General features: G+C 44.2%; 1 protein-coding gene across 7 annotated transcripts; it reads right to left on the reverse strand.

Annotated features, from left to right (window-relative positions):
• Positions 1–367: 367 nt before the first annotated feature.
• b3galnt2 (beta-1,3-N-acetylgalactosaminyltransferase 2) lies at positions 368–27901 on the reverse strand. 7 transcript variants are annotated; one of them, XM_055635164.1, is made up of 13 exons: positions 27673–27793; positions 22655–22857; positions 22231–22348; positions 16181–16281; positions 14600–14793; positions 12564–12659; positions 10443–10553; positions 9801–9891; positions 7913–8096; positions 7418–7546; positions 5021–5180; positions 1627–1683; positions 916–1165 (listed from the first exon to the last, which is right to left on the reverse strand). In XM_055635164.1, exons 2-13 carry the CDS (start codon positions 22677–22679, stop codon positions 950–952), a joined length of 1482 nt encoding a protein of 493 aa, XP_055491139.1. In that variant the 5' UTR covers positions 22680–22857; positions 27673–27793; the 3' UTR covers positions 916–949. The 7 variants fall into 7 exon arrangements, with proteins under 7 accessions (XP_055491138.1, XP_055491137.1, XP_055491140.1 ...); XM_055635163.1 differs by lacking the exons at positions 916–1165; positions 22655–22857 and adding an exon at positions 368–883 and having other exon boundaries at positions 7424–7546; positions 27673–27901; XM_055635162.1 differs by lacking the exons at positions 916–1165; positions 22655–22857 and adding an exon at positions 368–883 and having other exon boundaries at positions 27673–27901.
• Between the last annotated feature and the right edge of the window lie 39 nt (positions 27902–27940).

Genomic DNA, 27940 nt, shown 5'->3' on the forward strand with positions numbered 1-27940 from the left:
CCTGAGTGAATTATTCAGCAATCTCCCATTATAAACATGTAGCTGCAACTATTTTGTTTTTTTACAGTTTACTGCTTCAATCTAATTACCAACAAACTTAGATAATGGAAAGAGTTGTATAAACTTATCACTGACAAATAAAATAAAAGGTTGGGGTCCCAATTTTTAATTTCCCCAGGGAACTGTAGACAGATGCTGCTACTCAGAATCAAGACTACTTAGCCCCAATTTCCCATCTCCTATTCAATCCCTGTCCTTTTAAGATGTTTTCCACTCAAATCCTCTTACCATTAATTTCCAGCTGTCATCTTCTAGTCCCCTATTTTTAAACTCTGTTAAATTACAGCAGACAAAAGATCCTGAAAAAAAGGATTTAGAGTACTTTATTTTTTCGGAAATACAAAAATAGGAAAGTTTCTATTGTTGGCTTAATGATCAAGACCATCTTCCACTGTTACCCAGAACAATGTGTGTAGCATGTGGCACATAGAATACCATCAGCTCCCAACCATTCTGAAGATTGGTAGCAGGTGCTCAGTAAAGGCCATGGGACCAAATGGAGCTGGCAGCACACGCCTCCAATCCTTTCCTACCCACACCTACCTAGTTCACAACTCTGATGCATCATTCTTTGATAATAGATCGGTCAGAGTGAGCAAACTGCAGCAAAGAGAAGAATTTGCATTCTGGACCAACAGCATTCAAAGTCTTCGATGTTTATCCTGTCTCGTTCAGAACCCACTAGTGGTCTTCACTTTTGACAGTGACAGGGGTTTCCACACTGTTCCTTATTGTTCCACAGGTCCATCAGCTCTTCTGCAGAGTACTGGGGAGACGAGAGTGCACCTGACAGACACTTCTTCTCACACAGCCACAGGGGGTCCTTCAGGCAAAAGCAGGAAGAGAAAAGTGATGTGTACACTTCCTTGATCGACACTGATAAATGCATTCAAAGTGAAGAGTACCCCAAAAGTGAGTTGCAAGAAACAAAAGTCACGCTTTCAATGCTAGAGGTTTTGAAACAAGGACAGCGAAGTGCTGCAGCTGGTAGAGTTGCTGTTTCACAGCACCAGTGTTGAGCCCTGACCTCCAAAGCTGTGCAGTTTGCATATTCTTCTAGCAACCTCCTGGGTTTTCCCCTGGGTCGTCCAGTTTCCTCCAACGTCTAAACACATGCGGATTGATAGATTAGTTGGCCACTGTAAAATTACCACTCACCTACAGTAAAGGCACACAGTCTAGGGGGAGCTAATGGGAATGTGAAGAGAATGAAATGAGATTAATGTAACTGGATACTTGATGGTTGGCATGGACAAGGACTAAAGGGCCCGTTTACATGATGTATGATTCTAAACCTACTACAACATTTAAGATGGTCTCAAATAATTTCATACGGTTTAGAGAAATTAGGTAGGACGTGATAAAGAGAAAGGTAGACTAATAGTAGGGAAACAAGACAGGGTGAAAAGGCAATTCGTATGGGTCATCACAGTATTCAAATGGCCTAACTGTTTCTGTACTTTCGATTCACTCCTAAAGTGCAAAGCCAAAGGCACTGCAAAAACCAGCCCCTTGCACAGATTTTAAGCGTTCAGTCAACACTAGAAGTGTGTATAGTTGATCTACCTGATGTCGTTGGGGTCCAACAGCAGCCATCCAGATGCCCATGCTGACATCTTCACCCTGCGACCACAATACAGACAGCATGTTACTTCACAACCACAGCCTGCTCAGATTGAACTATTGTTTGTAAACAGTATCAGAAGGTTAATTTGAAGATTGTCATTTGAAACAAAAAATAAAGCCATCTATCCAGCCAGTCCCAGCAGATGAGGACAAATGGTGATTACTTTTCAAGTCACATATAATCCCATCAATCGCTTGACCCAACACAATGAGAAACCACTTTACAATATCAATTGCAATAGTTCAGCAAAGATCCACCATCACCACCTCATCAGTGAGCAGAGTGGACAGCAAAGTTCTACACTTCTCAGAGACATCTGCCCGAAAATACTTCTCCTGACCTATGAAAAACCCAAGCTTCATTTTGAGTTGGATCTCCTGGTTTCACTTTATGCGACAAGAAATTGAAAATGAGGTGGAAATAACTGCGGATGCTGGTTTAAACCGAAGATAGACATAAATGCTGGAGTAACTCAGCGAGACAGGCAGCATCTCTGGAGAGAAGGAATGGGTGACATTTTGGTCAAGACCGTTCTTCAGACAAGAGTCAGGTAAGGGAAACGAGAGACATAGACGGTGACTTAGAGAGATATAGAACGAATGAATGAAAGATATGCAAAAAATAACGGTGATAAAGGAAATGGGCCATTGTTAGCTGTTTGCTGGGTGAGTACACTTTCATTCCCATTCCCATACCCATACTGACCTTTCTGTCCTAAGCCTCATCCATTGTCAGAGTACCTTTTTGTACTTTTTTGCATATCTTTCATTCAATTGTTCTATATCTCTATATCCCGGTCTATATCTCGTTTCCCTTTTCGAAGGCCTCGACCCAAAACATCACCCATTCCTTCTATCCAGAGATGCTGCCTGTCCCGCTGAGTTATTCCAGCAATTTGTGTCTATCTTCAATTGAAAACGAGGTCAAGTTTCCAGTGACAATCTGTTGAGGGTATGAGATGTGAATTGGCCAAGATAGACTGGCAATTGATTCTTAAAGGGTTGACGGTGGATATGCAATGGAAGGCATTTAAAGACTGCATGGATGAACTACAACAATTGTTCATCCCAGTTTGGCAAAAGAATAAATCAGGGAAGGTAGTGCATCCGTGGATGGCAAGGGAAATCAGGGATAGTATCAAAACAAAAGATGAAGCATACAAATTAGCCAGAAAAAGCAGCCTACCGGACTGGGAGAAATTCAGAGTCCAGCAGAGGAGGACAAAGGGCTTAATTAGGAAAGGGAAAATAGATTATGAAAGAAAACTGGCAGGGAACCTAAAAACTGACTGCAAAAGTTTTTATAGATATGTGAAGAGAAAAAGATTAGTTAAAACAAATGTAGGTCCCTTGCAGTCAGAAACAGGTGAATTGATCATGGGGAACAAAGACATGGCAGACCAATCTGAAGAAGGGTTTCGGCCTGAAACGTTGCGTATTTCCTTCGCTCCATAGATGCTGCTGCACCCGCTGAGTTTCTCCAGCTTTTTTGTGTACCTTCGATTCTCCAGCATCTGCAGTTCCTTCTTAAACAATTGAATAACTACTTTGGTTCCGTCTTCACTAAGGAAGACATAAAAAATCTGCCGGAAATAGCAGGGGACCGGGGGTCAAATGAGATGGAGGAACTGAGTGAAATCCAGGTTAGCCGGGAAGTGGTGTTATAGGTAAATTGAATGGATTAAAGGCCGATAAATCCCCAGGGCCAGATAGGCTGCATCACAGAGTACTTAAGGAAGCAGCCGCAGAAATAGTGGATGCATTAGTGATAATTTTTCAAAACTCTAGATTCTGGAGTAGTTCCTGAGGATTGGAGGGTAGCTAATGTAACCCCACTTTTTAAAAAGGGAGGGAGAGAAAAAAACAGGGAATTACAGACCAGGTAGTCAAACATCGGTAGTGGGGAAACTGCTAGAGTCAGTTATTAAAGATGGGATAGTAGCACATTTAGAAAGTGGTGAAATCGTTGGGCAAAGTCAGCATGGATTTATGAAAGGTAAATCATGTCTGACGAATCTTATAGAATTTTTTGAGGATGTAACTAGTAGAGTGGATAAGGGAGAACCAGTGGATGTGTTATATCTGGACTTTCAGAAGGCTTTCGACAAGGTCCCACATAAGAGATTAGTATACAAACTTAAAGCACACGGTATTGGGGGTTCAGTATTGATGTGGATAGAGAACTGGCTGGCAGACAGGAAGCAAAGAGTAGGAGTAAACGGGTCCTTTTCACAATGGCAGGCAGTGACTAGTGGGGTACCGCAAGGCTCAGTGCTGAGATCCCAGCTATTCACAATATACATTAATGATTTGGACAAGGGAATTGAATGCAACATCTCCAAGTTTGCGGATAAAACGAAGATGGGGGGCAGCGTTAGCTGTGAGGAGGATGCTAGGAGGCTGCAAGGTGACTTGGATAGGCTGAGTGAGTGGGCAAATGCCTGGCAGATGCAGTATAATGTGGATAAATGTGAGGTTATCCACTTTGGTGGCAAAAACAGGAAAGTAGACTATTATCTGAATGGTGGCCGATTAGGAAAAGGGGAGATGCAACGAGACATGGGTGTCATGGTACACCAGTCATTGAAAGTAGGCATGCAGGTGCAGCAGGCAGTGAAGAAAGCCAATGGTTTGTTAGCATTCATAGCAAATGGATTTGAGTATAGGAGCAGGGAGGTTCTACTGCAGTTGTACAGGGTCTTGGTGAGACCACACCTGGAGTATTGCGTACAGTTTTGGTCTCCTAATATGAGAAAATACATTCTTGCCATAGAGGGAGTACAGAGAAGGTTCACCAGAATGATTCATGGGATGTCAGGACTTTCATATGAAGAAAGACTGGATAGACTTGGCTTGTACTCGCTAGAATTTAGAAGATTGAGGGGGGATCTTATAGAAACGTACAAAATTCTTAAGGGGTTGGACAGGCTAGATGCAGGAAGATTGTTCCCGATGTTGGGGAAGTCCAGGACAAGGGGTCACAGTTTAAGGATAAGGGGGAAATCCTTTAGGACCGAGATGAGAAAAACTTTTTTCACACAGAGAGTGGTGAATCTCTGGAACTCTCTGCCAAAGAATGTAGTCGAGGCCAGTCCATTGGCTATATTTAAGAGGGAGTTAGATGTGGCCCTTGTGGCTAAAGGGATCAGGGGGTATGGAGAGAAGGCAGGTACAGGATCCTGAGTTGGATGATCAGCCATAATCATATTGAATGGCGGTGCAGGCTCGAAGGGCCGAATGGCCTACTCCTGCACCTAATTTCTATGTTTCTATGTTTTAATTCTGCCAATTCTTAAATTAAGTGCATTCACAGCAGCACCGCAGTGTTCAGTACCTGGTAGACTTTGAGTGCCCTTGCATTATCTGCCAGCCACTGGATCAGGTTGTGAGAGGCAACGTAACCAGAGCCACACGCAAAGTCAGGATACACCAGGCTCGGATATTCCAGCTCCATCCATTTCCCACTGCCGTCCACTGCCCAATTCTGCCTGAAACTGGGAAACCATTCAGGACAATCAGTGCGCTGCAAGACGTTGGATATTTGTAAAATATTTTACACTGTTAAAAATCTGAGCTGGTTAAATAACATCCATTTGGAGAGGAAAAAATAAAACTAATTAAACAGGAAGATTGCTGAAACACAAGTTTCAGCAATCACATCTCATCTTTCTACAAGGCCCATTACAGCTTTCATATTCAATATACAAATTGAGGAGCCTCTCTGCCTCTGAATCTGAAGAATTGTCCATACCCGTAATGTCGCCTATTCCTTCCGCAGATGCTGCCTGACCCGCTGTGTTACTCCAGCACTTTGTGCTTTACTCAAGATTCCAGCATCTGCAGCTCCTTGTACCTCTTATTCATTGGTCATTCCATGATCTTTAACACCTGCTGTACACACGTTTATTTTTCAGATTTTGCCCATGATCAGCAGCCCCGGCCCTGCACCATCCTTTCTATCATCTTTTCACTCCTGCCCTCTGCTCGACAACACAATGTACCTTTTGCTCACCCTGCAACAAAACCCACTTTGCCATGCCCTACTGACTGCAAGCACCACAGATCAATGAACTCTTTTTATCTATGCTACAAATCGTTAAATTAATATTTTGCAATTTGAGCAAAAGATCACAAACATCTGTTTGCTGAATGCTAAGATTGGAGAGATGAGGTAGAAAATTCTGCTCACCCCCCCTTCTTGACCTTGCAGCTCAGCAATTTTAACTTACAAGTAGACATACAATTACACTCCAAGTATTACTATTATAGGTTTCCATGGTTCATTCAGGAGAGTATTTCAGATCACAATGCTGTTTAAAAGAAAAAGTTTCCTTATGTCTTTGGCCGACCAAATTAAATGTGTGCCTGCTAGCTACCAATAATTCTGGTTCTTGAATCAGTTTTCCTTTTATTTATTAAACCAATCACAGTTTTGAGCATTGTGATCACATCTCAACTACCCTTGCTCTAACAACAACCTAACCTCTCACTTGAAGCCACTCCTTCCTTCCTGGCATCAAGACAACAATATGTTTTCTGCACCTTCTCAAAAGCCTTTACAGAGTTATGTGGTCTGCTGTACATGTACTGTGGAGTTGTTATTTTATAAAGTTTCTAGGCAGCTTTCTTGCTTTAAGAATGTAGAACAGTACAGGAACAGGCTCTTCAGCCAACAATGTCTGTCAAACATGATGCCAAGTTAAAATTCTCCTGGACCACCCATATTGAAGCAACGACCAACAAAGCACACCAACAATTCTACTTCCTTAGAAGGCTTAGGAAGTTTGGCATGTCCCCAACTCTCACCAACTTCTAGTGTGCAGTAGCATTTTATCAGGATGCATCACACCTTGGATTGGGAACCACTCCATCCAAGACAGCAAGAAATTTCAGTGAATTGCAGACATAGCCCAGAGCATCACACAAACCAACCTCCATTGACTCCATTTATACCTCACGCTGCCTCAACAAGGCCAGCAGCATAATCAACGTCACACCTTGGCCACTGCCACTTTTCACCCATTGGGCAAAATGTATAGAAGTGTGAAAACGCACACCTCCAGATTCAGGGACAGTTTCTTCCCAGCTGTTATCAGGCAACTGAACCATTCTATCGCAACTAGACAGCAATCCTGAACTACTATCTACCTCATTGGTGACCCTCAGACTATCTTTGATCGGACTTTACTGGCTTTATCTTGCACTAACCGTTATTCTCTTATGATGTATCAGTACACTGTGAATGGCTTGAATGTAATCATGTACTGTTTCCACTAATTAGTTAAAACGCAGCAAAAGCTTTTCACTACATGTGACAATAAAATAAACGGAAGCTAAACTGATCTAGAAAAGCATGATGAGTTAAAAATGGAACCAAAGAACATGAAATGAATGCAGTGTTAAGGTGACAGATAAATTAGTGTGTAAGTTGTAAGACAGATAAATTAGTGTGAGGCATGGTGAGGGCAGAGGCACATTAATTGCACCCCTGGGCTTTGGTCAACAGACGTTACCCAATAAAAGGAATAATGAACCATGTTAAACAAATGTAAACTGCAGCACATCATTGATAGCCAGTTCCACATTAACAGCAAAGCAAGTCACCAAATCATCAGAATCACGCACACCATAGGAGCCACTAACCTACTCTTTGCTAAAGAGACCCGCAAATCTCTCCTTTTGAACTACTTAGGATTAACGGATTTTGCAAAGAATTTATGATTACACTGACACTAACTTTCCCCACCACACGTTCGTTGCTTCCAGCCGGTCTCCTGCTCTCTCCAGCACAGCCTCGATATCCACATAACAGTCGTCGTCAGTTTTTAGAAGCAACCGGAAGTTCGTCGATTCCACAGACCTGTTTGTAACCAAAAAAAGGCATAGTTTGAATTCAGTTCATCACTAAAATGTCTCCAGCTGCTAGTTAGATTGGGAAATGCTCAATGCTCAACCTCCAAACTTAAGATCATTGTATATTTAAAAATACTTCTCATCTCTAACTCCAGAATCTCCCTCAAGTTATCTTAAAGCACTTCACTGGATTGTACGGTTTCATGAAGTCATATTGTGGGAGACATTGTAGCCAAATTGGAAACAGCAATGGCAATTAAACACTCTTGTCTGTTGACCCTGGGGTCCAGAAACTTCTAAATCAGATTGGACCTGGATACCCACCAAGCCACAGTTGACACAACACATGAATATATTGATGAGTATCTCTTACCATTGATAAAAGTGCAGTAGCTTATGTGGCACATTTCTGTAGGTGTCTATCACATCCACAAAGACAATATCCTGATAGGTTTGGCTTTCTTCCTGTAAGGCAGCATTCTCTTCCCTGAGTTTGTTTTTGTGGCATTCAAAGCGCTTGGGCCTTGTGGCAAGGCTTTCCAGCAGTGCGGCACCATCTGAAAAAGAAGAGCAGAATGTCTTGCAGAGTTTGTGCTTGGAGAGATTCCTGTTTGTCACACTCTCTGGCAAGTCTCAAATAAGTTGTGCTGGAAGGAAGTGCTGGAGGTGGGAAGCCATTGGTTGGGTACAGCAGAGGTTGCCCAGATTGGTGGGTAGTGGGCTTTGTTGTATGACGAGTGATTGTAACGACACCATCAAAGACCCACATCACTCCTATCATCAGGAAGAAGGTAAAGGAGTCTGAAAACTATGACCACCAGGTTCAAGATACGTTTCTTCCCAACAACTATCAGTATCTTGTACACTACACAGCACTAACCTCAACAAGGGTGGCATGGTGGCACAATGGTGGAATTGCTGCCTCACAGCGCCAGAGACCTGGGTACGATCCTGGCTACGGATGCTGTCTGTATGGAGGTTGTACGGTCTCCCCGTGACCTGCGTGGGTTTTCCCGGGATTTCCAGTTTCCTCCCACACTTCAAAGACGTACAGGTCTGTAGGTTAATTGGCTTGGTACAATTGTAAATTGTCCCCAGTGTGCAGAAATTGCTGGTCTGCGCAGATTTAGTGGGTCAAAGGGCCTGTTTCCACGTTGTACTAAACTATGAACTTCTGTGAACTGCCTTTGGTTGCACTGAAGACTTTGGGTTCTTTGCACTAGTATTGCAGTTAATTAATTCATTATTTATTTTTAATTATATGGTATCTATGTTTATTGTGTTTACGTGCTTGCAATGCTGCTTCAAGTAAGAATTTCATTGTCCCATAGCCAGTACATTTGACAATTAAACTCTCTTGAAATGATTAAAAAGATACATTATCTTAAACCAAGCATGGGCACAAAGATGACTAATTCAGTTGGACCAGCATGTCCAATACTGAGCATCACATTTGAGGAAGGACATGAAGTCGTCAGAGACAATGCAAAACAGACTTATTAGAACTATCCCAGGGAGCAAGGACATACATTTACAACCTGCATCCTTACTGAAATTGTGACACCCAGTTCTGGACTCTCTATCCAGCAGAGACCTCCTCCCTTCCTCCAGGCTGTAAGAATTTAGCAAATTTCAATTAAATCTCCTCTCATTCTTCTATACCCTACCGAAGTCAAAGAGGACACTAGAGAAAGTTGTTTAGATTTTCAAGAGGAAGGTCTCAGTGGTGGATGGGACACAGGAGTGTAAAAGGCACCAGACAAGGAAACACAACGCATGATCGGGATTGCTGTGCACTTCCTTGCAGGGGAATGGAGGAAGGTTCAAAAAGAACCTTAACAGGAAGTGTTAAGTGTTGAATAGGGAAGTGGGGCAAGACAAGCGGAATGAAGTTGGTTGATATTCAAGTGTAGATATAGACCCGGCAGATCCCCCTGTGCTCTCGCTGTCAACCCTCACGACTAAAATGTTTTACACCCATGTCATGCATTCACGTAGTCATGACTGCAGTGTGATAAGGGCATTCCAAGGATAACCTCTCCTTTAAAAGGATGTCATATTCTGCTTGCCCGCGATAACGGCCTTTCCTTCGGAAGAGAAGGTGAACGCTAAGCTCCCATTTATGAAGCCAAGTCCTTGGGGCCTGGACCTTCCTTCCCAGCTGCATCACTATTTTGGAAGCACTGCTGTCATGTTCAGGGGTGGAGAGGTTTACATAGCAATGTGTTGGATGGAGTGGTGCTGGTCTCCGAGTGACTCACCGTGGATGGTGTAGGTGAAGCCTCCCGCCACTGCTGCCACGTCCTGGCCAAACCCATCCTGGATCACTTCCTGCTCAGCCTGCAGCTGGGCCTGGGGTTCAAACACAAATACAATTCAACATTGTGGGAGGCAGACGGAACTATCCATAACACATCCACCACCTGGCCAGATGGGCACCACGCCCACACACACCGACCACTTGTCTGCTTACATGTGGATCACATCTGCATGCAACAGACCGCATACCCACACATGCAGACAGCATGCCCACAAACCTATCCACCCACTTAAGTGGAACACACACAAACACACGGGTGCACGCACACACACACGCACACACACAAGCAAGAGCACACATGCATGCACACACCCACACAGGCCTACCACACACACCCCAGACAACTATCCCACTAATATCAAACTCCAGTTACATTGAAATCACTAATTTCAGCACATTTAACTGGAGTGTTCACTCCGACAAGGCAGTGGGGCTACTGTAAACACTCCCTGGTGTTGGCCTGAAAGACACTGTAAAGCTTTTTTCTGCCATGGCTGACATCAATCTATTCAGAGGCTGATTGCCTCTTGCCCATTTGGGGATATATTCCTGTGTGAATACCATAATACGAGGATCAACTTACTGCAAAGAACCTGAGGACACCTCCTCCATTGTTAAGCAGAACATCAGAGAGGTTCATGGTGATGAGATAGTCTGAGTCCTGGGTCTCCCAAGCAATTGTGCCTTCAAAGCCCTGGCAGAAGGAGGAGAGGGTGTAAAGTGTGTGAGCCATCCCTGCTGCACAGTGTGGACTGGTCCCACACGTTCACAATTTAACCACAACAAATTGCAAACACTAGATCTGCTGTCATTTGAACAGCTACAAGCGACCCAGCCACATGTGGAGTATTGTGTACAGTTTTGGTCTCCTAATTTGAGGAAGGACATCTTTGTGATTGAGGCAGTGCAGCGTAGGTTCACGAGATTGATCCCTGGGATGGTGGGTCTGTCATATGAGGAAAGATTGAAAAGACTAGGCTTGTATTCACTGGAGTTTAGAAGGATGAGGGGGCATCTTATAGAAACATATAAAATTATAAAAGGACTGGACAAGCTAGGTGCAGGAAAAATGTTCTCAATGTTGGGTGAGTCCAGAACCAGGGGCCACAGTCTTAGAATATTGTTCTCGATGTTGGGGAAGTCCAGGACAAGGGGTCACAGCTTAAGGATAAGGGTGAAATCCTTTAAAAGCGAGATGAGAAGAACTTTTTTCACACAGAGAGTGGTGAATCTCTGGAATTCTCTGCCACAGAGGGTAGTTGAGGCCAGTTCATTGGTTATATTTAAGAGGGAGTTAGATGTGGCCCTTGTGGCTAAGGGGATCAGGGGGTACGGAGAGAAGGCAGGTAAGGGATACTGAGTTGGATGATCAGCCATGATCATATTGAATGGCGGTGCAGGCTCGAAGGGCCGAATGGCCTACTCCTGCACCTAATTTCTATGTTTCTAATAAAGGGGAGGTCATTTAAGACTGAGGTGAGAAAAAACTTTTTCACCAGAGAGTTATGAATTTATGGAATTCCCTGCCACAAAGGGCAGTGGAGGCCAAGTCACTGGATGGATTTAAGAGAGAGTTAGATAGAGCTCTAGGGGCTAGTGGAGTCAAGGGATATGGGGAGAAGGCAGGCACGGGTTATTGATAGGGGATGATCAGCCATGATCACAATGAATGGCGGTGCTGGCTCGAAGGGCCTAATGGCCTCCTCCTGCACCTATTTTCTATGTTTCTACTACATCTTGCATTACAATGAACTTGATTCCTAATTGTATTTTATTGCACAGTCTTTTTCTTTTCACTGTCTTATAGAATTTATGTGTCATTTATGTATAATTTGTGTAATTAATTTTGTGGATGTTGTCTATGTGCAAGCAAGATTTTCATTGTACCTATATCTCAGCATACTAGTGCATAAGGCAATGAACTTGATTTGACTAGGGAAGCACAGTGGCGCTGCGGTGGAGTTGCTGCCTTATAGCGCCAGACACCCGGGTTTGATCCTGACTAAGGGTGCGGTCTGTACAGTTTGTATGTTTGCCTTGTGACCGCGTGGGTTTTCTCCGGGTGCTCCAGTTTCCTCCTACATTCCAAAGACATGTGCGTTTGTAGGTTAATTGGATTCTGTAAATTGTCCCAAGTGTGTTGGATAGAACTAGTGATGGGTGATTGTTAGTCAGCGCACACACAGTAGGACAAAGGGTCTGTTTCCACTCTATATCTCTAAACTAGATTAACTTGCTTGACTAGTCTTTGGAGAGTCTGGCCAGGAAAGTGTTGGTGTTACGGGTGGAATGGAGAGACTGAACCACATGCATGGGGGAAAAAAAATTAACATGGAGCTGGTTGGTTGGTTGGTCAGGCAGGAAATGGAAGTTGAGATGGGAAGGAAGCTGGAGAAAATGAGGACTTGAAGGCGACTACCATCATATGATGCCTGGGCCCATAATCAAAATAGTCGAAAGACTGAGCCTGGGTTCGGTAGCCACATGTTTTCCTGAGGGAAAAGAGCAGGGATTCCACGAGAATCCAAGGCTACTCACATCCCGTTGCCCATTAGCCAGAGAACAGAGCGTTACATCACCCAACCTGAAAAACGGAGAGATCAAACATTGCGGAGCTACAAACTGAGCTTTCCAACACTTGTTTAGCACAGGCTTTATATAAAGGAAAGAGGAAATAAAAACAGGCCATAGCCTTTGCCCCTACCTTTGGCAAGAGGAACCTCTCCACAGGTTTATACCACATCTGGTTGACTTGGAGCCCAGAGCTGAGTGGACTGAAGCGAGCACTAACAATCACCTCCTGGAAAACATACGCATGGTGAAATGGTTACTCATGAATTCTTGACATCGTTACAGTGCTGCCTCATTCAGCTCACTTTCCACAACACTCACTATCCAATTTACAAGGACTATGCTACTCATCAGCTGGTTGCCACAAGGACTCTACTGGTCCAAGAGGAACGCCTCTTATTCATCATGAGAACCAACATATGGCAGCTATGTCACCAGAACATGTGAATGAATAAACCAATAAACGTTTGAGACTTTCCATAGTACAAATTCCCCTTTCACGTGAACATGGAAAGTATTGAGATCTTCCGATCTCAATCATATGGGAGATATGAGGAGAGGCTTGATGAAACTCTAAGTCAAAATAAGGAGGATGCGGGGTGTGGATTGCTGAGATTAGGATCAAGTAGCTGAATGTACACGGGTCACGAGCATTGCAACTAAGGCAATATTTTAACGAAGGATGAAAATATTACGCGGGCCATTCATTGCCTGAGGAAATCACTATATCCCGCATAACATTGGTGGTTGGATTCTGGTATGGTATCGGATAGAGGCAGCAGAATTATGGAAGAGATATATAGAATATAGAAAATAGGTGCAGGAATAGGCCATTCGGCCCTTCGAGCCTGCACCGCCATTCAATATGATCATGGCTGATCATCCAACTTAGTATCCCGTACCTGCCTTCTCTCCATACCACCTGATCCCTTTAGCCACAAGGGCCACATCTAAGTCCCTCTTAAATATAGCCAATGAACTGGCCTCAACTACATTCTGTGGCAGAGAATTCCAGAGATTCACCATTCTCTGTGTAAAAAATGTTTTTCTCATCTCAATCCTAAAAGATTTCCCCTTTATACTTAAACTGTGACCCCTTGTTCTGGACTGAACAATCGTCCTGCATCTAGCCTGTCCAACCCCTTAAGAATTTTGTAAGTTTCTATAAGATCCCCCCTCAATCTTCTAAATTCTAGCGAGTACAAGCTGTTGTAAGAATCAGTCTGAAGAAGGGTTTCGGCCCGAAACGTTGCCTATTTCCTTCGCTCCATAGATGCTGCTGCACCCGCTGAGTTTCTCCAACATTTTTGTGTACCTGCCTACTTTCAATGACTGGTGTCCCATGACACCCAGGTCTCGTTGCATCTCCCCTTTTCCTAATCGGTCAGATAATAGTCTACTTTCCTGTTTTTGCCACCAAGTGGATAACCTCACATTTATCCACATTATACTGCATCTGCCATGCATTTGCCCACTCACCCAGCCTATCAAAGTCACCTTGCAGCCTCCTGGCATGCTCCACACAGCTTACACTGCCCCCCAGCTGCATGTCATCCGTAAACTTGGAGATGTTGCATTCAACTCCCTCATCCAAATCATTAATATATATCGTAAATAGCTGGGGTCCCAGCACTGAGCCTTGTGGTACCCCACTAGTCACTGCCTGCCATTGTGAAAAGGACCCGTTTACTCCTACTCTTTGCTTCCTGTCTGCCAGCCAGTTCTCTATCCACATCAATACTGAACCCCCAATACCGTGTGCTTTAAGTTTGTATACTAGTCTCTTATGTGGGACCTTGTCGAAAGCCTTCTGAAAGTCCAGATATAACACATCCACTGGTTCTCCCTTATCCACTCTACTAGTTACATCCTCGAAAAATTCTATAAGATTCGTCAGACATGATTTACCTTTCATAAATCCATGCTGACTTTGTCCAATGATTTCACCAGTTTCCAAATGTGCTGCTATCCCATCTTTAATAACTGACTCTAGCAGTTTCCCCACTACCGATGTTAAATGAGAAAGAGGGGTTTGACCTGAAATTGCAGAATTCGATGTTCATGCTGTTGGGTTGCAGGCTACCCAAGCAGAATCTTGCTGGACAGGATATAGAGTAAGAAACACAACCCGGAGTTAAACAGGACACAGCCAGCTTATGTGCAACTTGCCTCCAGCGTGGTCTGGTAGAGTCGGACTGTGAGGTTCTGGTTAAAAGCTGCTTCCCTCTCATCGTGGAACACACCCAACCTCGTAATGACAATAGGATGGAGAACTCGGAAATCAATCTTTGAAACTTTGCTGCCAAGCAACATCAAGTCAGGACTTCCAGATAGGGTGACCGCTTCAATTTCCTGTCCTATGACTGTAGAAATAAAAAGAAAATTACTTTCCTAGAGTGGGTTCCACAACCTCCAGATGTTCAAAAATAGTGCAGGGCTACAGAGCCGATGAAGATATTCCTTTCAGGTGAAATTATATAACTTTTTTAACTGATGGGACACATAGTAACAAAACCAATGGCCAGTTTTGTTAATGTTGATTGAAGGATGAATATTAACCAAAATATGGGAGAGAACCTCTTCTATTTTCATCTGCTTTAATGGGCAGAAAGGCTCTCAGTTTAATGTCTCATCTGAAAGACAACACCATAGTGCATAACTCTGCCATTGAAGGGTGTCAGCTCAGATATCATACTCGAGTCTCTAGAGTGAAACTTGCACCCTCAGCCTTCTCGTACAAGTATACAATTGATCTGTGACCGGCATATTGATTATGGATGCACGGAATCAAATTTATATCCATAAATCATACTTCAGCCTCGAGATTAAGTCTATTGCGTGTGCTATTTTGTAAAACCTGGCATTTGCTGATAATAAGGGTTGATTTGGTGATGGTGAGGAAACTGGTTCAGGCAGTTGGAGGCATGACCATAGCCCATCTGTCTGATTTACTGGTGTAGTCGAGTGGCCAGTAGCTACTTCTGCATTTGTCAATGCAAAGTGCCCGGTGAAGGTGCAGCCTCTGACCTGCGCCTTTCACTCAAAACAAAACGCAGCAAACCGCACAGAACCGGCAAAGAGGCACAAATGAAAGGGTTCCCATAGGTTGGAGATATAAGCCTTCAGAACAACGTAACAAAAAGGAACTGCAGGTTGATACCAAAGATAGACACAAAAAGTTGGAGTATGGCAGGTCAGGGCGTATCTCTGGAGAAAATGAATAGGTGATTGTTCGGTTCGGGACCCTTCTTCTGACTGATTGTAAAAGGGAGAGTGGGAGGAATAAAAACTGGAAGCAAAAGAGAACAGGACAAATTAAGGTCGGCAACAGATGACCTCAGGCAAGGAGGACTCCCGATAGGCCAATCTATGGACAGAGACAGGTGCGAGCCCAAGTGATGTCATTAATCCATTTTCTCCAGAGATGCTGCCTGACCCGCTGAGTTACTCCAGCATTTTGTGTGACGCCTTCAGGACAACACTGTGTGTGGATCCGAGGTAGAAGCAGCCTACGCAGGGTTGGAGACAATGGAGGGAAGATCTGCAGAAATGATGGAAGTTGGTGCAGCTTGTTCCACCTCCATCCTCTTCCATAATCTCTTCAGAATGCCTTCTCTGTTCTTAGCTTCTTGTTCTTTCCTCGCCTCCCACATTCCCCTATATTGCTTTCATAAGTCACAAACATGAGCACATCTTTCACTGGTCAACAGACTGAGCACATAGATGTCAATAGTATCCAGAGTGCCTTACCTGGGTCAGTAAAGTTCAGCAGCTGACAGGAATAGGGGTCCTCTCGATCCTCGTCAGGGATGTCACAGCCGTAAGAACCGATTATAAACTTTGCAAGTACTCTGCCGGAGACAGAAAAAAAGAGACAAGGACTTGAACTTCATCAGGACTTGTAGTTTGATATTAGCAGCAAGAATGAATAACTTGTGGTGAACCTAAAATTGATCAGAAGGTTGACTGAACTACCTACCCCAATGTGCTGTGAGCCCCAGTATCAGAGGTCAATCTGTCAAACAGACTAATCTGCAGAGGAAGCCCTAAACCATATAACAATTACAGCACGGAAAACAGGCCATCTCGGCCCTTCAAGTCCGTGCCGAACACTTAGTCTTTTCCCTAGTCCCATCTACCTGCACTCAGACCATAACCCTCCATTCCTTTCCCGTCCATATACCTATCCAATTTATTTTTAAATGATAAAATCGAACCTGCCTCCACCACTTCCACTGGGAGCTCATTCTCACCAGCTACCACTCATGTCACCCCTAAACTTCTGTCCCTTAATTCATAAGTCATGTCCTCTTGTTTGAATCTTCCCTACTCTCAATGGGAAAAGCTTATCCACGTCAACTCTGTCTATACCTCTCATCATTTTAAAGACCTCTATCAAGTCCCCCCTTAACCTTCTGCGCTCCAAAGAATAAAGACCTAACTTGTTCAACCTTTCTCTGTAACTTAGTTGCTGAAACCCAGGCAACATTCTAGTAAATCTCCTCTGTACTCTCTATTTTGTTGACATCCTTCCTATAATTAGGCGACCAAAATTGTACACCATACTCCAGAATTTGTTTGTTTATTATTTGTTAAATGTTTGTTTATTTGAAGGACAAACTCATGCTGGACCCATGCTGTGTGACATTGTCATCACAGGAAAAAGACATTATTTAAATAACAAGATGTCTTCACTGCTCAGCATGTTGGTAGGTGTGATTATTAGTGGACACACTTGTTTACAAGGTTTTGATCAATAAATTTAAAATTAACTCTTCTCCTTCAAAGCGTTTTGACAGCGTAAAGAAATAGAGCATGGAAACAGGTCATTTGGCCCACCAAGTCCACATTGACCATTTAAACCTTTCTGATGATAATCCCAATCTTTTTTTTACTTTCCCCACAATCAAGAATCAAGAATGTTTAATTGTCATATATGTTTCGGCAAGGAAACAATGAAATTCATACTTGTTGCAACAGGGTAAACAAAATGACACACAGATTACATACATATAATAATCAATAATACAATAAAATAAGAACTATAATGTCTTTGGGATGAGAGAGGAAATCAGAGAACCCGGAGAAAACCTACATGGCCACAGGGAGAACTTGCAAACTCCACACAGACACCAAATTAGGATTGAACTGGTGCTGCAAGGATGTGGCTCTACCAGCTACACCACTGTCCTGCCCAATGCTGTGTTAGACATCCAACACTCTAAAATAGCAATGCAGAATGGAGACAGTACAATCAAAAGGGAAGATTATAATCACCAATGTGATAGAAACATAGAAAAATAGATGCAGTAGGCAATTCGGCCCTTCAAGCCAGCACCGCCATTCAATATGATCATGGCTGATCATCTAAAATAAGTAACCTGTTCCTGCTTTTTCGCCATATCCCTTGATTCCCTTAGCCTTAAGAACTAAATCTAACTCTCTCTAGAAAATATCCAGTGAATTGGCCTCCACTGCCTTCTTTGGCAGAGAATTCCACAGATTCACAACTCTCTGGGTAAAAAGGTTTTTCCTCATCTCAGTCCTATATGGCCTACCCCCTATTCTTAAACTGTGACCCCTGGTTCTGGCCCCCCAACATCGGGAACATTTTTCCTGCATCTAGCCTGTCCAATCCTTTAAGAATTTTATATGTTTCTATAAGATACCCTCTCATCCTTCTAAATTCCAGTGAATACAAGCCCAATCAACCCATTTTTCATAATATGTCAGTCCTGCCACCCTGGGAATTAACCTGGTGAACCTAGGCTCTACTCCCCCAATAGCAATAACATCCTTCCTCAAATTAGGAGACCAAAATTGCACACAATACACCAGGTGCGGTCTCATCAGGCCCTGTACAACTGCAGTACGACCTCCTTACTCCTAAACTCAAATCCTCACCCAATGAAGGCCAACATTCCATTAACTTTCTTCACTGCCTGCTGTACCTGCATGTTTACTTTCAGTGACTGATGTACAAGGGCACCCAGATCTCGTTGCACCTCCCCTTTTCTTAATCTGACACCATTCAGATAATAATCTGCCTTCCTGTTCTTGCCACCAAAGTGGATAACCTCACATTTATCCACATGATACTGCATCTGCCATGCATCTGCCCACTCACCCAACCTATCCAAGTCACCCTGCAGCCTCATAGCATCCTCCTCGCAGCTCACACTGCCACCCAACTTTGTGTCATCTGCAAACTTGGAGATGTCACATTAAGTTCCCTCGTCTAAATCGTTTATATTGTAAATAACTGGGGTCTCAGCACCGAGCCTTGCGGCACCCCACTAGTCACTGCCTGCCATTCTGAAAAGGACCCATTAATTCCTGCTCTTTGCTTCCTCTCTGCCAACCAGTTCTCTATCCGTGTCAATACACCAGCTCCAATACCATGTGCTCTAATTTTGCACACTAATCTCTTGTGTGGGACCTTGTCATACACCACAACCACTGGCTCTCCCTTATCCATTCTACATGTTACATCCTCAAAAAATTCCAGAAGATTAGTCAAGCATGATTTTCCCTTCATAAATCCATGCTGACTTTGATCGATCCTGTCACTGCTTTCCAAATGCACTGCTATAACATCTGGAACTGATCCAGAGTCGAGAGACATTGGAAAATGATCACCAATGCATCCACGATTTCTAGGGCCACCTCCTGGAGTAGTCTGGGATGCAGACCACCAGGCCCTGGTTATTTATCTGCTTTCAGTCCTAGCAGTTTACCTAACATCTTTTCCTGACTAATTTGGATTCCCTTCAGTTCCTCCCTCCCACTAGATGCTCGATTCCCTAGTATTTCTGGGAGATTGGTTGTCTTCCATAGTGAAAACAGACCAAAGTACTAATTTAACTGTTCTGCCATTTCCTTGTTTCCCGTTATAAATTCACCTGTCTCTGATTGTAAGGGACCTACATTTGCCTTCACTAATCTTTTCCTTTTTACATATCTAAAGAAGCTTTTATATATTCCCCGCAAGCTTTCTTTCATGCTCTTCCTCCCCCTCTTAATTAACCTCTTTGTTCTCCTCTGTTGAGTTCTAAATTTCTCCCAGTCCTCTGGTTTGCTGCTTCCTCTGGCCAATTTATATGCTTCTTCCTTGAATTTAACACTATCCTTGATTTCCTTCGTTAGGCACACTTGAGCCGCCTTCTCCGTTTTATTTTTTTGCCAGACACGGATGAACAATTTTTGGAGTTCATCCATGCGGTCTTTAAATCTTTGCCATTGCATCTCTACCATTGCACCATGGCATCGCCATGCCATTGCATCTCCACCCTTTAAGTATAATTTGCCAGTCTATCCTAGCCAATTCCCATCTCATACCTTCAAAGTCTCCTTTCTTTATGTTCAGGACCCTAGTCTCTGAATTAACCACTCTCCATCCTAAAGCAGAATTCCACCATATTATGGTAACTGCTGCCTGAATTATTAGCAAAAAGTGCTGACAGAGGGAGAAATAGCTGCAGCTACAGGTTCCAAACTGTGCTATGCTGCTCTATCCGGCTTATAAGATTTTCCCCAATTGAACACGTTCAGACTAAACTAAAAAAGAATAGGCGTAGGTAAAATTAACCGCATACACTTCACAAACACTGGACAAACCAAAGTGCAGTACAACTATTCACGTATTTCCGGTGTACAAGATCAGGGCAGATATTTTGAGCAGAGTCCAACAAACAACTACAAAAGCTCTGGTTACATTATAAGATTTAGCAATGAGGGGTAGGCATTGGCTAGAGCACCATGCCTTTAGCTATTAATGCCACAGGATCTTTCGTTGATCATCAACCTGACACTTTTAACTTCTCTCTCTACAGAAGCCTCCTGACCTGCTGAATGTTTCCAATATTTGTGTTTTAATCACCGTAGATGTTTTTGTGCACACATTACTGCATCATTACTCAAGGAGCATCAAATGAAACTGAATTTAGATCAATCTTAGACAAACACCACCTGTATTCTGTATGAATAATGGAGGCAGAGCAATTTTCAGAATTCAGTTAATTCATCAGTGACCATGGCCTCTTGACATCTCTCATGAGTGAGAAAATCATTCTATATCCACCCTATCAAACCCATCCATGACTTCAAGGACCTTGTCTTGTCTCTATTAGAGCAATTCACTCAGGAGACACTGAGCAGCTGATGTGGGGAATGATAAAATAGAAAAAAATAGCAAAATAGAACAAAAGCATTGTTGGAAGAAAGTATATTAATAAAAAGAACACTAGAATACTGGAGGTTACAGATAGACCTGGCAGAAATATATAAAATTAGGACAGGCAGAGTTAGGGTGACCACTCAGAATATTTTTCCTAAAATAGAAAAATCAAATACTCGAGGGTATAGCCTTAAGGTGCGAGGGGCAAAGTTTAAAGGAGAGGTGTCTGATAATTTTTTTTTTAAAAACAGGATGGTGAGTGCCTGGGACGTGCTGCCAGGAATGGTGGTTGAGGTAGATTTGATAATGGCATTTAAGAGGCTTTTGGATAGGCACATATATGCAGGGAATGGAGTGATATGGATATGCGCAGGTAGATATGAGATAGTCTTGGCATCATGTTTAATATAGACATTATGGGCCAAAGGGTCGGTTTCTGTGCGGTACTGTGTGCTATTTCTAATATTTTTTAAAATAATGGTCTTTCTGATAACAATGTTTTGTTTGTTACTGCCAGCAAAAAAATACTAAAGGATGTATATTGCATTGTTTAATAGCATATCATGGCACAAGCGTTGACAGACGCGTTTGTTTGTCAATTTCAACGGCCTCTGCTGTGAAACTATGTTAAGAGATGACAGTGTCTGATCACTGAAGTTATATAGAAGCAGTTTGTGCTTCTAGAATGTGTTTTTCCTAAGACAACATTTTTTTCTATTGTCAATTTCCATAGTAACTTTTAAATGGTTTTCCAGTTCCCAATCAAAATTGCGTTATAATTCTGCCCATGTAATATGAATAGCACTCCTTAATTCATCAGTCGCCTTATATCCAATCAGCATTATGGAAACCTATACGTGGACATGGTAAACAATAAGGAGGAAGTTATGGTGTAAATATGTTGGCAGATTAAACTGACAGCAATTTAAAATGGAGAAGTGTGCAGTGATGCATTTTGACAAAAAAAAATAAGGATGGACAAGGTAGTTGACACACTGTTCTAGAGGGTGTTCAGGAACAGAAACTGTTCTGTATTGCATCTATATGAATCATTGATAATGAGACTTGCTGACAAAGAAGATAGTCAAGCCAATGGGATCCTGCGATTCACAAATATAGACAGAGCACAAAAGCACAGGAATGATGTCAAATCTTTAACACTGGATAAACCGCAGCTGGAGTAATTCGTCCAATTATATACCCCTTTAGTTAGGAAGGATGCAAATGTTCTTGAGGAGGTGCGGAAACGTCCTGCAATGATTCCAGGGACGTTTTACATCGTTTAGCTTATACAAGTGACTGCAGATGCTGGTTTACAAAAACAGACTCAAAGTGCTAGAATAACTGCAGGTCAGGCAGCATCTCCAGCAAACGTGGACAGGTGACTTTATGAGTCAAGACCCTTCTTCAGGCTGAAAAAGTCCCTGATGATTCAACAACTGGGAGCATGGATTTAAAAGGATGAAATATTGGTATGGACAGACCATCACTATCACTCAGTCAAAATCCTGGAACTCTCTCCCTCTCCCTAACAGCTACTCTTCTAAGGTGATTTTAGTTGTAAAAACTCTTCATAAGCCAAAAGCATTGAAGAGAAACACTGTGTTTGGGGAAATGCACTCACCGCTGGTTGAGTTGTGGAACATGCCCCAGCCAGGTCTTCCGTAGGGCACTCCGTAGGTCATGATGGTGACGAGCTGATAATATCCCAATCACAAGATCATACGGGTCTGTTGTCCACCCTGTAGGAGCAGGCAGAAGCAATGGATCTGTCAGGGTAGTCCTATTTGTGGATTTTGGAAAGGAGATAGAAACAGGCACTACAGTTTGGGGAAACTATAAGCTTGGAAGCCGTGAAGGGGAGATCGCCAGAGGTGATGAGGAAATGGTGGCCTGATGTTCATCCTTGGTGTTATGTACAAGTGATAGGTATGGAGAGATGTCCGAGAGCTGGTGCGTGGCACATGACATTGGAGCCCTAGTCCTACCAGTGAAAATGCAGCATCCTAACAACAGTGGTTGAAATCCTAGGGTACTATCTGATTCACCTCTCTCCCATTGAGGAAATTGCATTTTGTCTCTGGAACTAATATACTACAAAGCTGAGAATTATATTCTGCTTTCTGTATCTTCCCCTTCTTCTTCTTATTGTACTTGATCCATCTTGACTCCGTTGCTTTTCAACGTGTACATCCATGACCTGCCAGAGACCATCGCTGGAAAATATGGGTATGCCGACGATCTAGCCATCCTGATGAGCCATAAAGAGTGGAAGACAATCGAATGCTCCTCGAATCATGACATGGGGACTTTGGCAGTATACCTATGACAGTGGCGTCTAAAGCTGAGCGAAGACAAAACAGTGTCAACAGCATTTCATCTAAGCAACAAGGAAGCTAAGTGAGAGATAACTGTCTTTGTTAACAATAGGTGCTTGGACTTCCAACAAACACCCACTTACCTTGGTGTAAAGCTGGACAGGTCGCTTACATTTCGTCAACACCTGGCTGGTCTCCACGACAAGGTCATGGCACATAGTGGCCTCATCCGATGCCTGGCAGGAACAAGTTGGGGAACCAGTCCATCAACTCTTCGCACTTCTGCCTTAGCTCTTGTGTATGCCCCAGCTGAGTACCTGAGCACCCATATGGAGTAGAAGCAGACATACCAGCCTGGTAGTCACGAGCTTGAACAGCACCTTGCGAACCATCACTGGGTGCCTTCAATCTATTCCAGTCGAGCAGCTCCCTATACTTGCAGGCAGTCCGCCTGCAGGGATCCGAAGGCAAGCAACAACTCTGGCACTATCTCGTCGTGCCATGGACCCAGATCACTTCCTCCATCAGGCTATCAGCAGAGAGCAGAGGCCACCCCGACTGATGTCCCGTCACCCTTTTATTCCAAATGGAAAACAACTCCTAGCTTCCATCCAACCAACTGAGGCAAAAGTACACTGGATAGCCACCAAGTGGTCACAGGAGTGGAAGGCAACCTCATCTCCATTACACAGCTACGTCTCTTCACCAGATAAAAGATGTCCAGGGTCTGATCTCCCCAGAGGAGCATGGGTGAAACTCAACATTCTTCGTACTGGAGTTGGGAGTTTCAACGCCAGCATGTGGAGATGGGGACTCCGCCAGAGCCCAGCCTTTGAATGCGGAGCAGAACAACAGACAGCCAACCATGCCATCTCTGGGTGCCCACTCTTCCTTTATGAATGAATCTCTTTATTGTCATTGCACATGGTACAACGAAATTTAAAAGTCAATCCCACGGTGCGATTCACAAGAGCAGTTTAAATATATAAGATAAGGTAAAAATACATACATATAATAAAAAAATAAAAAAATTACAGATAAATTACAATAGCAGCTGAGGTAGAACCATTCAGTTGAATGTGAGTGTTATTTCTTATTTTGCATTATTAAGTTCACGTATGGCTATGGGGTAGAAGCTGTCTCTGAGTCTGTTTGTGCGAGTTTTGAAAGACCTGTACCGTCTGCCAGAGGGCAGCAGGTGGAACGGGTTGTGTCCAGGGTGGGAAGGGTCCTTTAGGATGTTGGCTGCCCTGCCAAGGCAGCGAGAGCTGAAGATGTCCTTCAGGGAGGGCAGTGGGCAGCCAGTGATTTTTTGTGCGGTGTTGATGACCCTTTGAAGGGCTCTCCTGTCCGCTGCAGAGCAGCTGGCATACCATGTGGTTATACAGTACGCCAGCACACTCTCGATGGAGCAGCGGTAGAAGGACACCAGCAGCTTCTCCTCCAGGTTGTTTTTCCTGAGGATCCTCAGAAAGTAGAGTCGCTGCTGGGCCTTCTTGACTGCTGTGGTGGTGTTTGTAGTCCAGGAGAGATCCTCCGTAATTTGTGTGCCCAGGAATCTGAAGTCTGAGACCCTTTCCACACAGTCCCCATTGATGTATAGGGGTTTGAGGGCTGCACTGTTCTTACGAAAGTCTATGATAATTTCCTTTGTTTTTGTGGTGTTTAGGATGAGGTTGTTGTCTGAACACCACGCTGCCAGTCTTTGGACTTCCTCCCTGTAGGCTGTCTCATCTCCTCCTGAGATGCGTCCAACCACAGTCGTGTCGTCCGCAAACTTGACGATGGTGTTGGTGGAGTGGGCGGGGGCACAATCGTGGGTGTAGAGGGCGTAGAGGAGTGGGCTCAACACACAGCCCTGTGGGGAGCCAATGCTGAGTGTGATGGGGGTGGAGAGGTGATGGCCCAATCTGACGGTCTGGGGGCGGTTAGACAGAAAGTCCTTGATCCAGAGGCAGATGGGTTGGGAGAGTCCTAAATCCATGAGTTTGGTGACCAGTCTGCTGGGGATGATAGTATTGAAAGCGGAGCTAAAGTCAATGAAAAGCATCCTCACATAGCTCCCCTTGTGTTCGAGGTGGGTCAGTGCAGTGTGAAGAGCAGTGGCGATGGCATCCTCAGTGGACCACCCACCAAATGGAGCTCAGGGCCTGGCAGACATTGATGCAGAGACAATAACCTGGCTGCTCAACACCCGGCTTGAGTAACTATTCCTTCGGCCCACTGAGTCCGCACCAACCAGTGATCACCCTGTGCACTAACTCTAGGGGCACACTAGGGACAATTTCCAATTTTACTTAAGCCAACTAAACTACAAAGCTGCACGTCTTTGAGGTGCGGGAGGAAACCCTAGCACCCTTAGGAAAATCCAGGTGGTCCCCCCGAAGGTTGTAGAGGCCAATTCAATGGATATTTTTAAGGCATAGATAGAAATAAAAAGATTCTAAACTAGTTTAGTTTCAAGATACAGCGTGGAAATAGGTCCTTCGGCCCACTGAGTCTGCACTGACCAGTAATCCCCGCACATTAACACTATCCTACACACACAAGGGACAATTTACACATATACCAAGCCAATTAACTTACCTACTTATACTTCTTTGCAGTGTGGGAGGAAACAAAAGATCTCAGAGAAAACCCACATGGTCACGGAGAGAAAGCACCCGTAGTCGGGATCGAACCAGGGTCTCCAGCGCTTGCAGCTACCTTGGAAGGCAGCAGCACTACCGCTGCGCCACCGTGGCTGCCCACATTAGTACAGATGTCAGGAGATATAGGAAGAAGGCAGGAGAATGGGGTTAAGAGAGATAGATCAGCCATGATTGAATGGCGAAGTAGACGTGATGGGCCGAATGGCCTAATTCTGCTCCAAGAACTTATAAAAACCCACATGGTTGCGGGGAGAATGTACAAACTCCATACAGACAGCACCAGTAGTCAGGATCGAACCCGGGTCTCCGGCGCTGTAAGGCAGCAACTCCACTGCTGCGTCACCATGCCACCCTCTGAGCTGTTTGGATAGCCCAACTACCTGATGCAAAAACAAAGCTGTTCACTGTACTTCGGTACAGGTGTCAATAATAAACCTGAACCTAAAGTAATTGAAGCAACAGGACCATGGAAGCACATGTATTTTGGTACAAGGGTCAATCATAAACCTGTACCTAAAGCCATTTAAGCACCAAGACCATCACCCATTCCTTCTATCCAGAGATGCTGCCTGTCCCGCTGAATACCTCTAGCATTTTATGCCTTTGAGTCAATGTCACCAACAACTTCTCCTGGATCACCCATATTGAAGCAACGACCAAGAAGGCATACCAACACCTTGACTTCCTTAGAAGGCTTTGGAAGTTTAACATGTCCCTACAACTTTCACTAAGTTCCACAGATGCACCATAGAAAGCATTTGATCAGTCTGAAGAAGGGTCTCAAGTCTCAACCCATACCTTCTCTCCAGAGATGCTTCCTGTCCTACTTCAGCATTTTGCATCTATTATCAGGAATGCATCACAGCTTGGTTTGGGAACAGCTCCATCCAGGACCGTACGAAATTGCAGCAAATGTGGACGCAGCCTAGGCCATCACACAAACCAACCTCCCTTCTATTGACTCCATTTATACATCATGCTGCCTCGGCAAGGCCAGCAGCATAATCAAGAACAAGTTGCACCCTGACCACACCTTCTTCTCCCCTCTCCCATCAGGCGAAAGGTACAGAAGTGTGAAAATGCACACCACCAGATTCAGGGAGTTTCTTCCCAGCTGTTATCAGGCAACTGAATCATCCAACCGCAGCCACAAAGCAGTGCTGAACTACTGCTTTGGTGAATCCCAGACTATCCTTGACAGGACTGGCTTTAACTTGCACTAAACGTTATCCCCTTATAATGTATCTATTTTTGCACAAAAGTCCGCGAGCATTGCCACTTTCATTTCACTGCACATCTCGTATGTGTATGTGACAAATAAACTTGACTTGACTTGACTAAACTGTAAATGGATTGATTGTAGTCATGTAGTGTCTTTCTGCTGACTGGCTAACACACAAAATCTGAGGAACCTAACACACCTAATCTGAGGAAAGACATTCTTGCTCCTAATCTGAAGAAAGACATTCTTGCCATAGAGGGAGTACAGAGAAGGTTCACCTGGGATGGCAGGACTTTCATATGAAGAAAGACGGGATTGACTCGCTAGAATTTAGAAGATTGAGGGGGGATCTTGTAAAAACTTACAAAATTCTTAAGTGGTTGGACAGGCTAGATGCAGGAAGATTGTTCCCGATGTTGGGGAAGTCCAGAACAAGGGGTCACAGTTTAAGGATAAGGGGGAAGTATTTTAGGATCGAGATGAGAAAAACATTTTTTCACACAGAGAGTGGTGAATCTCTGGAATTCTCTGCCACAGGAGGTAGTTGAGGCCAGTTTATTGGCTATATTTAAGAGGGAGTTAGATGTGGCCCTTGTGGCTAAAGGGATCAGGGGGTATGGAGAGAAGACAGGTACAGGATACTGAGTTGGATGATCAGCCATGATCATATTGAATGGCGGTGCAGGCTCGAAGGGCTAAATGACCTACTCCTGCACCCATTTTCTATGTTGCTAAAAGCTTGTTCACTGTACCTCGGTACACGTGACAATAAACTCAACTGAATCTATGATCGCGGCGCGCGCCCGCTCACTCGCGGTGACGTCACAGCGCGTCCCCGCCGCCGCGCGGAAGCTCGGCCGTTAAACCGCCATTACCTGGGAGCGGCGCGAGGCGGCCGCGCCGGCAGCCGAGCCGGAGCCGGAGCCCGAAATGTACGGTAACGGCGAGGATGCAGAAGCAGGCCGCCGCCAGCACAGCCGCGCTCCGCATTGATTACCATGTGAAGCCCCGCTACCCACGCGTATCGCCTGCCAGCTGATGGGCGCCCGGCGCCAATCCACACTTTCTTTTACCGCTCTTGGGGAGGCCGAGCTTCCCCTCCGCAGGTTGTGCGCAGACGCGGGCGGCGTGGAGGCCTCTGGG

Source organism: Leucoraja erinacea, chromosome 5 (assembly GCF_028641065.1).
Source record: "Leucoraja erinacea ecotype New England chromosome 5, Leri_hhj_1, whole genome shotgun sequence".
NCBI lineage: Eukaryota > Metazoa > Chordata > Chondrichthyes > Rajiformes > Rajidae > Leucoraja > Leucoraja erinaceus.